Source organism: Hyaena hyaena, unplaced genomic scaffold, assembly GCF_003009895.1.
Source record: "Hyaena hyaena isolate Hyena2069 unplaced genomic scaffold, ASM300989v1 scaffold_271, whole genome shotgun sequence".
Classification (NCBI taxonomy): domain Eukaryota; kingdom Metazoa; phylum Chordata; class Mammalia; order Carnivora; family Hyaenidae; genus Hyaena; species Hyaena hyaena.
The window spans coordinates 2,022,019-2,036,288 of record NW_024080902.1 but is presented as its reverse complement, the minus strand read 5'-3'; the positions used below and the strand labels follow the sequence as shown (position 1 = coordinate 2,036,288).

Here is a 14,270-nt window from a genome sequence, read left to right as displayed (position 1 = left end):
AGTTAAGTGTTGTGTTGTATGACACCTGTGAATGCTGAGCACCAGTTAAAATCTCAAATTCCAAAATTTGTTTGATTTTAAAAGTGTCTCATCTGTGAATAACCCTGGTTGCTGGAGAAGAAGCAGTTAGGAAATGGGTCTTATGGTATAGTAAGGAAAACTGAGAATTCCCAACTAAAGAAAATTAGTGAATCCTTTTTATACAGTTCAGTAACCACTGGCTCTTCCATCCAGCTAACACACAAGGCATTTCTCTTCTACTGCATTAAAAATTCCAACAGAATGAACGAGGCTTCAGTAATCTTTGCAAGGGTGGTCGGGTGTGTGTGCTGCTTTATAGTATTTAAGAAAAGCCTTTGCTGAGTTCCCTCCCCCACCTTTCTGCCCCAGGATACTGACATTGATTTCAGGGCGTGAACCCCTAGACCAGACCAAGACACATTTCCCGGAGGCTGTGTTATATTTACAGTCCCATTAGGATAGCAGACAGTGGGGAATGGGTGCAAAGGATTCATTGTTCCCTATGTTAGGATGCACTGATCTGCAGAGTTTATAGTATGAGTTGTGACTGAAAGAGGGAGGTTGTGGGGACCGAATGCTAGCCCTTGGGTGGGGGAACCAGGAGTGCATGTAAACTATACATTTCACCCTCAGGTTTCAGACTCTGAGCAGGAAGTTAGGGAAACTCACAGACGCGCCGACGCCTGATGATACCTGATGATAGTCGGAGCAGCAAGGTTAGGCTAAGAAACTGAGGAATCTCAAAAAGGCTGGAGGGGGTGGAGTGAGATGGGGGATCAGCTCCACAGCTCTACAGCGCACCCTCACACCGAATGCGCAATCGGAAGGATGTATTTGTGAACAAGACTAAGCAAGACAAACAACCGAGAGAAGATGGGCTAAGAAATTATTTATCATGGGCTGGCGGGGGGCGCGAGGAAAGGCTTTCCTGGTGCTTTTGCAAGCATCTCCCTGGGACCTGACTATGAAGCCTGGCCCCTCTGCTTTCTTCTTGGTACATTACAGACAGCCAGGGACTCAGCTAGTACGTCCACTAGATAGAAAAAGTCCTAAGTAAGCACCAGTTGTTTACTCGTGGTTTTCCAGACATTGTCGTGTTCTGTAGGTCTCCGCACGCTCTGTTTGATTTTGATTGCACCTTGTCTACATCTCGGAGGGCCAGCCCCGCCCGGCAGGGCTGTGTCGAAAGTGATTTCTTCAAGCCACGCAGCGAGGAAGCCACTGGCTAGGCTCGGGGGACCCACGTTCTATTTCCACTTGGCCACTTGCCACTGACCGCGGAGCAATCACTTTAAATCCTGAGCCTCAGCTTCTCATCCATAAAATAAAGGTGACTTTTACTTCCCAGGCCTCTTTAAAAGGATCGTCGGGAGGGTCAAACGGAATAATTCTGATGACGGCGAACTGTGAGGAAATGGGACTCCAAATGACTGAAGGAAAAATAAGTTAAACGTACTCGGCTGGAGTTTTAGAAATTCCCCCCAGTGATCTCACTGCAGCCCCGAAGCAACCGTTTGGATGGATTCTTCCTTGTGGACCATCTCACATGCCCAACACCTATGCGTGGTACCCCCTCCGTGTCCCCGGCGCTTCCATCGATCGCTGCCTTTCAGTGAAAGCGCTTTCTGCGGCCGCTGTTGGGCACACACCCCAGCACATCAACCCTGCAGCTGGGGACCGGAGAGAAGGGATCCTTTACCCTCCCCGCCTTTCTCCCCTCAACTCCCACCCTAGGTCTCTCGAGTTCTCCGCACGTGAATGGGGTTTCCCGGATGATCTCTGAAGACCTCACAGTATTTCGGAAAGCGAAGCGCGCGCGACCAGCCCACGAGCATCCAGCCCTGCGCGGGGGGCGTGCGGCCCCGCGGGGACCCTCCTCCCGCTCCGCCCGCGGTGCGCGGCCGCCCCCGGAGCCGGCTCTCGGGGCCGTCAGCGGCGGACCCCGCGGAGAGCCGGGGCCCCCCTCGCCGCCTCCCCCTCGCAGCCCCTCTCCGCCAGTCGCAGCGCTGCTGTCTTCCCACAGGAGGGCTGCGAGGACGCCGGAGTCTGCAGCGCCCCCGCCCCCTCGCTTTTTCTTTCTTTCCTGGCTTTGGGATCTTGCTGCCGGAGCCGGGAGAGGTTCTGAGAAGAGAAGAGGAGAGAAGAAGAGAGAAGGACGGGAGTGCAGGCTTCCGCAGCGGCGCGCGAAACATAGCATCTCCCGCGTCCCCTCGCGGTTCCCGCCGACGCGGCTGGGATGTGACGGAGCCCTCAGCGCTCGCCTCCGCCCGCAGAGAGCGCTCGGGGAGCCCGCCGCCGGAGCCCCTTCGCCCGCAGCGCCGCGGGACGGGAGTGGCGAGGAGCCCCGGGGGCCGGTTCCCAGCTCCCACGCTTCAGAAAGAGCGGCCGGGGATCCCCGCTCCCCTGGCGCTGGGCACAACTCCGCGGCCAGCAGCGCGCGGCTGGACACAGCCCCGCTCCCGCCGGCCGACTCCCCGGGACTGGGGGACGGCGCCTACTCACCTGCACTCCCTGTGAGCCCCAGCCCTTCGGCGCCCGCGCCGACCCCCCACGCCGGGAGGCTGCGCCCCGCGGCTCCCGGCGCCCCGCAGCGTCCTCGGGCCCCATGGAGAACGCGCCCGCCGCGGCTTCCTGAGTGCGGGCTCCGCCGCCGTCCAAACTGCGCTCTGGGGTCTTCAGACTCGCTCCTCTTCGGGGCGTCCGAGGGGCCGGGGAAGAGCGCACCATGAAGTCCGTACTGTTCAGCCGCTTCTTCATCCTCCTGCCCTGGATCCTAATCGTCATCATCATGCTCGACGTGGACACGCGCAGGCCCGCGCCCCCGCTCACCCCGCGCCCCTACTTTTCTCCCTACGCGGTGGGCCGCGGGGGCGCCCGACTACCGCTCCGCAGGGTTGGCCCCGACAGCGGCCCCGGGCGCCGCTGGGCGAAGCGCAACGAGTCGCGGCCGCAGCCCCAGCCGCGGCCCGAGCCGCCTCTGCCCACCATCTATGCCATCACGCCCACCTACAGCCGCCCGGTGCAGAAAGCCGAGCTGACCCGCCTGGCCAACACGTTCCGCCAGGTGGCGCAGCTGCACTGGATCCTGGTGGAGGACGCGGCGGCGCGCAGCGAGCTGGTGAGCCGCTTCCTGGCGCGGGCCGGGCTGCCCTGCACGCACCTGCACGTGCCCACGCCGCGGCGCTACAAGCGGCCGGGACTGCCGCGCGCCACCGAGCAGCGCAACGCCGGCCTCGCCTGGTTGCGCCAGAGGCACCAGCACCAGCGCGCGCAGCCCGGAGTGCTCTTCTTCGCCGACGACGACAACACCTACAGTCTGGAGCTGTTCCAGGAGGTAGCGGCCGGCCCGCCCCAGCTTGGGGGCAGGGGGTGGGGGCAGGACCGGAGGGGGCCTCGGCCGGCCGGGCTGCAGCTGCACTTGTGAGTTCTCACGTCTCTGTACGCCCATTCGGGACTACAGGTGGAGCGCTTTTCCGGGCCGCCTGCAGCCTCCAATGGCCCTGGCTTCCTTACACCAGCCAGGGGGATAGAGTATGGACGAGAGGACCACTGTGGCCCGAGGGAGGGTGGCCAGGGGCTTTGCAGTCCACCTGGTCCCGAGATTGAGCCCGGGGAGTAGCACAGGTGAGGCGCGGGGGTATTTCCAGGAACAAGGTTGGCCTGAGGAAGGACCCCACGTTGTTGGAAGGGGGGGGTTCGGTGGGGGGAGGTACCCAGCTCGGTGAGGAGGCGGGCTTGGTGTACTCCCGAGGCTTTTCAGGGCACACAGGTGTAATTCTGAGGCTAGACTCCTATGGAGAGGAAGGTGGAGATGGTGTCTAAGTCAGCCCAGAGACAAATTTCTATCTTATGGTCCTTGGCACGGAAATGGTTGTTAGTGAAAACAGTGACTTCTCTGGGCTGTGTGTGTGGGTACAACCTTTATTTCTTAACTGCACCTCCACAAAAGCCCTTTCTGATTCTGAAGATTTTATCAAGGAAACCCACTGGTAAATGGGTTGAGAGTATTCTGCCCTATGGTTACGTCTCCCTCCCCCACCCCCCCAGCCCGGAGTATCAGGTGGACAGCTTGATTCTTTTTTCGACCTCTTTTTCTCTAAGGCCTCTCTTTGGCTAATTAGCCAGGCCGCTCTTGTACCTGCCCATTGCATCCTGGTCTTCTCTGTGGGGTCCTGGGTGTCACCTGGTCCCCTGCTGCTGAGATGGCTCTCTTTCCCTTTGGAAGGCCACACGTGGACAGAGCCAGCAGGGGCTTAATTCTTGAGGCTGGTATTTTGCAATCTGTGTGTGTTGTGCTAAAGAGCCCAGATTTCATGGTTTTCACTTTTCTTCCTTGTACACAAATATACCTGGGAAACAAAACTAAACAAACTTGTACTCTTTGTTGCTTCATGGGACTGTTGCTTTCCTCTACTCCAAATTCCTTGACCTCCAATCACACCCCACCCCTCCATGTAACAGGACAATCTATGTGTCTCCTAAACATAAATGCACCACATCTTCATCTGAACATCTGTTTGGCTTTCTTTTAACCTCAGGACAGAGTTACTTTGTACTCTTTTAGTTTAATTTTTCTGCCTATATTTTTTAATCCATTTTTTAAGGGCAGTTGCCACATTCATTTCTATTCATCGTCTCCTTCATGAATAAAAGGACCAGTAATTGCTTTCCATCTTTTCCCTGTGTAGGGCTTTCTTTTCATGTTTCTTCAGAAGAAATAGTTAAGCTTGACATTGTAGGGTGTAGTCTTTATTATAACCAAGATTCGAGATATAATCCAATCTTTAAGGTGGCCTTTAGGGTTTTTTTTTTTTTATTTTAAGAAAGAGGGAGAACTGGCATGCAAGCAGGGGAGGGGGGGAGAGAGAGAGAGAGAGAGAGAGAGAGAGAGAGAGAGAGAGAGAATCCCAAGCAGGCTCTGCCATGCTGTCAGCGCAGAGCCTGCTGTGGGGGCTCGAGCTCTCTACCTGATCTGTGAGATCAGGACCTGAACCAAAATCGAGAGTCTGACACTTAACCGACTAAGCCTCTCAGGTGCCCCAACTTGGGCTTTTATTTTGATTCTGCTTCCATACTCTTTTCCCAAAAGAAATGGTGGTTTGTATTCTGAGCAAAGACCTTTACATTTAAATACACCATAATTTTAAACTCCAGTATCTTTTTTTAAAAATCTCCTACAACTTGGAAGTTGCCTTACCTGTAAATATGTGTAGTCTTGTGTAAGTAAAGTAACGCACATCATTATTAATTAACCTTTTAGGGGGATGGACTGTGAAGGAGGAGTGATTTTTTCCATTTATCTCCAGGTGCTAGCCCATTGGTGTGAGGGGTTAGATTGACAGAAGAGCTGGCACTATAGCCATTGAAACAATTCAGAACAAAGTATCAAAAGTCTTTCTTTGATACTTCCCTAAGGGAAAGGAAGGTTTGTTGGTGGGGGATATTAAGCAACAAGAGAAGAATCTAGCAGATTCATTGGGCCATTGGAAAAAGAGAACATAAGAAGGAGAGGGTGAGGGGAAAAAATAGCATTGTCCTAGAGGAAACTATAAAGGGAAAAACATGAAAAACTTTATAAGACACTAAAATTTTGTACAGTTGGAATGAAAAAAAATCAAACTTAATTTAAGAGCATGTGCAACTCTTTTTTATGGACAGGTGCCAAGTATACAAAATATATGACAGAAGGAATGTTTAAAAAACGTCATACACATGATACACTTGAATTTAGATCCTGTAGCTCCCAGGAGCTACTCCCAGACAGAAATTTCAAGACTAGACTCTTTCTCCACCATCTCTTATCCTCTCCCCCACACAGTGTTTTTGGTTACAGTAGGCCTCTGTTCTCCATGCATAGATGTTGATTCTTTCAGTTTTCCTTTTTGCAACACATTCTTTTCCTTGTAAGGTAAGCAGTATTGAACTCTATACAAAGTCAGATTAGTTAAATTTATGCTTCCTTTGTTTCATACATTAATGGTCTGGTCTACCTTCTACCAATTCTAGGATTAATGATTCCATGTGGATTTTAGTCTAGACATTGCTTTCATGGAGAAAAGGTAGGACTAGATAAACCATCTAAGAATGGCAGCTCCTTTGGGGAAGAGGATGCTGTAAAAGTGAGGCATATGTATCTCAGCCCTTTATATTGTGCATACAAACAAATTCGTTTTTAAGTAATTTACAGTACTTAAGGAGAGAATGTCCCAAGTCAGGCTTCATCTTTTATTCATAGTGCTTCTAATTTCCATGGTTGATGTTAATGTAGATAAGATAAAAAGAGGAGAATGAACCAGGTACAAATTAGCTCACTAAGCATTGGCTGCAAATGAAGGAAACTAAAAGATGAAAGGTCTCCAAATTAAATTACAAGCGCAACAGGCAATCTGTGTTCAATTATTCCTCCCTGGTAACTGGAGTGCTGCTTTCTTCTTCCATACAGCTAACTAATTTTCAGCCTCCCCTCTCAGCTGAGCCATGCTGCCAAGAGAGAAATATTTGCATTAAACAATGCTACATTAACAGCCAAATCCATTTGTAATTGAAGCTCAGTGTGAGTAGTAGCCCCAGAAACTGGACTGTCCATTGGATGAAATGGAAGGGTTTTTTCAGGTTTCCAGGATCTCAGCTGCTACTCCCACAAATCCTGTGGTATTGATGGGGTTTTACACCACAAATCACAGGTAATCCTGCCTGCCTGAGCACCCTTCTCCATCTAACCCTCCGGAAAAGCTTATTTGTGAAGGATTTAAGCTACTTTAATAAAAGTCACAACTACAGATGTCACAATGTGACTCTGTGTCTGGTCATATTTTCGATAACACTATTGATCAGATTTCTGTTCTTTACTAGAAAACCTTCCAGTCTTTCCTGAGTCTCAAGCTGATGCTTTTCAGGTGAAGTTGCTTTCACCTTTGGAAATCAATTGAATCAAAAGGTTAAAAAAACAGCGCTTTCCAAGCATGAGAAAAAAACTTAAAAATTTTTAACTTTAAATTTAATGAGGGAAGACTGGAAGTCAGGCCGACTGTGAGACATTTAAGGGGTGCGTGAAAGGACTCTGTTAATGAGAAGGCATCTTGAAGATGCATTTCTGGGAAGCAGTGAACTAAAGAGGCCCTTTGTTTCGATTTTTCTGTTGGGTGCTGTTAAGCTATTTGTGTGCTGGGCAGGTGCAGGAGTTGAGGTTTAATTTTCTGTCTTGTTCTTTTTCTGATGCCTCAGTATGCTCCCCTCTTTATATGCAGCTTATTGGAGCCACAATCCAAATAATATTGGTGCCACAATATTCAAATTTACATCATTTGGCACTTCCCTCCCAAACAGTAAATTCTGCCTGTGTTTCCTAAAAGGAGACAAGAGATCTACTTTTTACTTTTATCTTTGATATAGTTACTTAGTGTAGGATAATTATTTTTTCCAAGTGAAGAAACCTAGAAGAATCTCTTAGGTGTAGCAATAGAATGACTATTTTTCCTGAAATGTGCCCTTTGTGTTTCATTTCTCCCCATCTAAAAGCATATTAATAATCATGTAAGTCTGATAAAACGTGAGAATTTTCTAAAACTGTGTGTGTAAAGCTACAGCCAATTTTCTTAAACTGTCAATGTTAAATCTAAAGATTTTCTGTATTCTCTCTGGGTTTACAGTACTTGAATTATGGTTAATTTTTGAGTTTTCTATGAAGAGCAGTTTTCATTTGGATTTTGATATTTTAATGGACTAGAAATAGCAATTTGGGTTTAAAAGACATACTCCCTTCTGCCTCTTCCTATTGTCTTTTTCCATCCTTCTTTGTCCTCCAACCTACTTTTCACTGATTATCATTTCTTTTGAATAGACAGGAAGACATGTCTGGATTATCATTTGGTGCAATGAGTATGTGTCTTTTAAACATTTAGACTGTTGTTTCCTACTTCTTGGATACTATAGTGGGTGACTCCATTTTCTTCTGTCTACTCCACTTGCCTCTAAATTACAAGCTGGTAAATTTTCTCTTGTGTGAACAGTAATGGAATAGTAATTGCTTTTAAGGCATGCTACAAAAGCAAAATAGAAGAACCAGAGTCAGTGGTCTTATTCATTAACTATTCCAGGTGGTATTCAATTAGTGCGTTTTTTTTTTTTTGTTGTTGTTGTTACAGAATTCGATAATGTCCAGACACGTCTATCCAAATGTTTTGAACTCTGATGAAATATTTGCTTAGCCTATACAGTTAATACATTGTATACTTAATTTGCAATGCTGTTAAAGCAAAAGCGTGGCATGGATCTCAAGTCTTCCCCCCCAAAACACAAATAAAATTGTTATACTAGTCCACAGATAGGTAGGTAGATTTAGAACAGATTTCCAAATCACAAAAATAAACTAAGATAATCCATTGTTCATGCCTTATAGTTCTTGTGCACACTTTAAATGTTAAAATACTCTTTACCATGGGTACAAGCAAAATGTAGTTGACCTCCACTGAGCACTTTACAATGGCTGAGGAAACACCCTTAGAGTTTTATGTGTTTTAACTTTGTTCCTCACAACAGCCCCTGAGGTAGGTAACATTTTGTTCCTATTTTCTTTTTTCATCCTTCTGCTGATATTTAGGTCTGAGTACCGTACTTCAGAGACCACAGAGGTTTTTAAAAGTGCAGCATGAATCTAATATAGTTGTTTACTCTGGTATAATTGGTATCCCTATTTCATAGTTGACTGTAAGTAACGTGAAAAGGTCACACAGCCATTCAGAGACAGGATTTTGAACCCAAGTACCCTGGTCCTAGAGCCTGTACTTTTGACTGCTCTAAAGCTCATCTCATATAACATGTACAGTCAGATGGAAATAGGTCATTGTGGTAAGTAAAGCATTTGATAAACAAGAGTTTTCTAATATTGTTGCCTTCTCCTGCCACACTTAAACTCAGGTCTGTCTTCTTGGCTATAGCAACTTCTAATTTTCCCTTTTACCTTTTTTCCCTAATATCATTTGATCTTAAGAAAATTGTATTTCGCAAATTAAAACCCACTGAGATACCACCTCACGCCAGTCAGAGTGGCTAAAATGAGCAAATCAGAGAACTCTAGATGCTGGCGAGGATGTGGAGAAACGGGCACCCTCCTACACTGTTGGTGGGAATGTAAACTGGTTCATCCCCTCTGGAAAACAGTGTGGAGGTTCCTCAGGAAACTAACAATAGAACTCCCCTATGACCCAGCAATAGCACTGCTAGGAATTTGCCCAAGGGATACAGAAATGCTGATGCATAGGAGCACATGTACCCCAATGTTCATAGCACTCTCAACACTAGCTAAAACATGGAAAGAGCCTAAGTGTCCATCCACAGACGAATGGATCAAGAAGATGTGGTTTATCTATACGATGGAATACTACACGGCAATGAGAAAGAATGAAATCTGGCCATGTGTAGCAACATGGATGGACCTTGAGGGTGTTATGCTTAGTGAAATAAGTCAGGCAGAGAAGGACAAATATATGTTTGCACGTATAGGACGATTAGGAGGAACTTAACTGAGGACCATGGGGGAGAAGTGGGGAAATGGTGGGGGAGAGAGAGAGAGGCAAACCATGAGAGACTCTTGAATGCTGAGAACAAACTGAGGACTGATGGTTGGGGGGGTGGGGAGATGGGCATGGAGGAGGGCACTTGTGGGGATGAGCACTGGGTGTTATATGGAAACCAATTTGACAATAAACTATTTGTAAAAAAGAATATTTTGCTTCACACTGTCTCGTTTATAGACCATTTGATTTTTATTTTATTTTTAACGTTTATTTGTTTTTGAGAGAGAGAGAAAATGTGAGCAGGGGAGAGGCAGAGAGAGAGGGGGAGAGACAGAATTTGAAGCAGGCTCCAGGCTCTGAGCTGTCAGCACAGAGCCTGATGAGGGACTTGAACTCAGGAACCATGAGAACATGACCTGAGCTGAAGTCAGACACTTAACTGACTGAGCCATCCAGGTACCCTGCAGACCATTTGATTTTTAGATTTTTTTTTTCAAATCAGGTGAAAACTGCTAAGTTAGTATATGAACTATAGTCTTGTGTGTATATATGTGTGTGTGTGTGTGTGTTATATAGGTGCTTTTTAACAATGTATTCTTATGAACAAGAAAAAATTGATCATTTCTGCAAGAAGATCCAACATTAAAATTAATTTTTCCCCTCACTTGATATACATCAGCAACAATGGCTACTGAGCATATATCTTTTCAGAACAGGCAGATTGAATGGAAGAATAATTGGGGGACGGAATGGGAACTAGGGACAGTACTGACTTGTTTCACCTGGGAGAAGCTGGGGACCTGAGTCCATTTGAGCTGAAGCTCATTTGGGAGACAGATACTTGCCGTTTGTTCTCCCACAGAGATGTTCTTGTAAGAACCTTCAGTCAATGTGCTGGTAATGCTGGCTATTGATGGCCCACATTGTCAGGTTCATCAGACTGCTCATTGTTGATAGATGGCTTAATCTTTTGTTTTAAAAAATGTTTATTTATTTTGAGAGAGAAAGAGAGCATAAGTGGGGGAGGGGCAGAGAGAGATTCTCACGCAGCCTTTGCATTGTCAGCACAGAGCCTGACATGGGGCTGAATCCCACAAACTGAGATCATGACCTGAGCCAAAATCAAGAGTTGGACATTTAACTGAGTGAGCCACCCAGGAGACCCTAGAAGACTTAGAAGTTTCCCTGGATTAAAAACAAAATTGGTTGACTCTTTTTGCATGTTAGGAAAACCTTGGAGATATCTTTGTTGGGGTGGGGGGAGGTGATCATATTCTCTCCCACAAGTCAGATTATGTGGTCTTTTCCTCAAAAGAATTGGAAACTCAGTAGTTTCCCTTCCTACCCCCCCCCCCAGAAGTGGAAGAAAACTTTAAATAGTAACATATGCTACAGGAAGAAACTAAGACTGTTGTTCCTTCAATCTGAAAGGCAGGTATTTATGGGTTGTATCTTCATCCCTCTCATGAAAGCTGACTGTGCTAAATGCTGAACATTCTCTATTAACTGAGATCTCTGTTATCTAAGATAATTGCATATTAGCAGTAATGGTGTAGCGCTCTGCAAGTTTCCTTCTACCTACTTGAGCTTAAACATTACCACATTCAGAAGATACTTGAGGGGCACCTGGGTGGCTTAGTCGGTTAAGCGTCTGACTTTCGCTTCGGTCATGATCTCACGGATCGTGGGTTCGAGCCCCGCGTCGGGCTCTGTGCTGACTGCCAGCTCAGAGCCTGGAGCCTGTTTCAGTCTGTGACTCCCTCTCTCTCTGACCCTCCCCTGCTCACGCTGTCTCTCTCTCTCTCCTAGAAATAAATAAAACATTAAAAAAAAAAAACTTGAATATACTTAGGCCGTCTCCTCCACTTAACAAATGTTAATTGAACATCTCTGTGCTAGGCTCTGTGCTTTGTTAAGGCAGGGAGTAATGCAGCTGTGAACAGAGAGAGTGCATCCCAGCCCTCACAGGTCACATGGCTGGACTGAATACGCCCCGCTAAGATCTGTGCATGTTAAGAGAAATGTAGGTGCCTGGGAGTATAAAGCAGAGATGGCTAATTGAGTTGTGTGAGTGACTGTGGAGGAAGTGACATCTGAGCTGAGACCTGAAGGACAATAGGGTCTAGTGGGTGACCAGCTGTGGTGCAGGGAGCCATGGCTAAGAACCTGAGCAAAGAGGGTGTGTGAATATCCAGAGAACAGAAAGATGCCCTTGACTGCAAGGATGGAGGAGTAGGCAATCACATCCCCATCTCCTGCATGTCAAGTGAGAGACTTAGTTCTAGGGGAAGAGTTAGCACCTCCCCCAAGCCTGTCCTATAACGTAGTATGTTTTTTGGTTGACCGTTTCTCCCATTAGAATCTAAACTCCATAAAGGTTGGAATTTTCTTTTGTTTACTGTTGTATCTTTAGTGTTCTGAGCCTACCATGTAGTAAAATCTCATTAAACATTTGTTGAATAAATGAATGAATTCTAGGAAGTGTAGAAGCTGAGAGACCCTTACAGAAGAAATCTGTTCCTAGAAAGGAGCTCTGAACAGAGATTGTCAGATAACTCTTGAAGTCTGTGCTGTGAGTCTAGGATTCTATTGAGCCTTTTAACTAGTAACTTAAAGATAAATGTGGCCCCTATGCTGATTCTAAGAGCTTTCATGCTAAAAAGGAGAGTGAGATCAGGTCTATGCATAGTTGTATGTATAAGCAAAGTATTCCTGGAATTGCCCCTTGAAAGGGCAGGAGATATGTCAAGATACATGTGAACCAGTTGAGTATTAGGCTTCCTCATACTTGCGAAAAGCTGGAGTCTGGTGGGGACCTCAAATAGGAACTTAGGAGTTAAACAGCTCCGTGTTCACATCTAGCTTTACCACTCAGTGGTTGCATGATTTTGGCAAGAGCTGTCTGCCTCATATGATTGCCATAAGTATTGTGCTATTGGCAAGTGGCAAATGTTAGTTCTTTTTCCCTTGTTCTCTCCTCTGTGGGTGACTGCCCCAGTTGAGGGGTAGATCACATAGCTGCTGCACTGTTTTGTTGGTTAGATGCCTCTAAATACTCGGTTTCTGAGATCTGGACTGTGTTTCTGGAGGCCTGAAGGGGAGGAGGAGGTACAGGTGCTTGACTTTCCCAAATTAGTCTGTGCCCAAGTAGAACTGTGTAAATTGAGTGTCTTAATTACACCACTGGGTGTTACCACAGTGATTAGAGGGACAAGAGTTAAATAGGGCTTGTCTACAAAGAGTCCTGGGAGGATGTGAGAGAGCGAAGCATCCGAAGGACATTTTAGGTTCAGGGGAGGTGGAAGGCCGTTCTCCTGCGGGTTAGGAGGTCTGAAACTGATTAATGTGTGTGTGAAAGCTAGGAAGTTGGCCTACGTGTGGCTCAGGGCAGGGCCTGGTGTGATTTTTAGCTACTTAGCTTGGACCCAGAGCATGTTATAGGATAGATTATTTCTGGCATGAATGACAGAAAAAAGAGATAGTATGTTACAAAGGAAAGGGCAATTTAAAGGGAGGAATGAAATGAATCTATTTTTAAAGCACACGATTAGAAGCAATAGCTTGATTTTTAAGGTCATTTGCTGGAGGTGGGGAGGTTAGGAGAATTCCTCTTTCCAGCCCCTTTTGTAGAAAGGGGATCCCCTTTGACAGCGTCACCTTGTGGCCAGCCCCCTCAAGCCTTAACTGGGACACTGAGCTGGCCTTCAGCTGACTGGCAATTATTGGGAAATCTATCTTGAGCTTGTTTCTCTTTTTTCAAATGTTTCTTACATTTTCATAAATAAAAACATTTGAAGCTTATTTTCTGCCAGAGTGGGGAATGTAGCAGTTGGAGTGGTGTGTGTGTGGTGTGTGTGTTTATGTTTATCCACAGGATCCCCTGATTGCATCCTTGCCTGTGAGTGCAGTGAGGACTGTCCCTGTTGTTTTTTCACAGACCCTGTACCCTCCCAGTCAGTCTCTCACAAGAATCCTGGTCCACCCCCGGGGTCTGATGCAGTGATCCTCACCATTTTCTGTACATACAGCTCCTAAATGAGTTTAGTAAAATTACACACTCTTGGGGATATTTTCAAATTGATGTCTAAATATTTAAAATCAGTTAAAGTGGTTGCAGAGCATATGAGTCTTAGTAAATTATGAATACATTTGTCCATGAAAACTAAATACAAATAATGTGTATTAAAAATACTCTAACAGTTTTATATTCAACATCGTTTGATAAATATACTTTTCGGGGCGCCTGGGTGGCTCAGTTAGTTAAGTGTCTAACTTTGGCTCAAGTCATCTCACGGTTTGTGAGTTCGGGCCCCTTTTTGGGCTCTATGCTGCAGCTCAGAGCCTGCAGCCTGCTTTGGATTCTATGTCTCCCTCTCTCTGTCCTTCTCCCACTCACGCTCTGTCTCTTTCAAAAAGTAAACATTAAAAAAAATATATACTTTTCAATAACATCTGAAAATTTTACTTTGTTCCTTTTTTCTGTTTGTATTTTTTTTAAAATTTTTTAATATCACCGCGGATGTGGTTTTTTTTTTTTAATGTTTTATTTATTTCTAGGAGACAGAGAGAGAGACAGCGTGAGCAGGGGAGGGTCAGAGAGAGAGGGAGTCACAGACTGAAACAGGCTCCAGGCTCTGAGCTGGCAGTCAGCACAGAGCCCGACGCGGGTCTCGAACCCACGATCCGCGAGATCATGACCGAAGCGAAAGTCAGACGCTTAACCGACTAAGCCAC

At 46.4% G+C, this 14,270-nt stretch overlaps 1 protein-coding gene across 1 annotated transcript in view; it reads left to right on the top strand.

The window, feature by feature from the left end:
* The first annotated feature begins 2,664 nt into the window (after positions 1-2,664).
* B3GAT2 (beta-1,3-glucuronyltransferase 2) overlaps positions 2,665-14,270 on the top strand; it is a 100,963-nt gene continuing 89,357 nt past the window's right edge. The window contains exon 1 of the mRNA XM_039245812.1: positions 2,665-3,355. Within this exon, the coding sequence (XP_039101743.1) occupies positions 2,747-3,355 (609 nt within the window). The 5' untranslated portion in view covers positions 2,665-2,746. The remainder of the gene's footprint in view (positions 3,356-14,270) is intronic.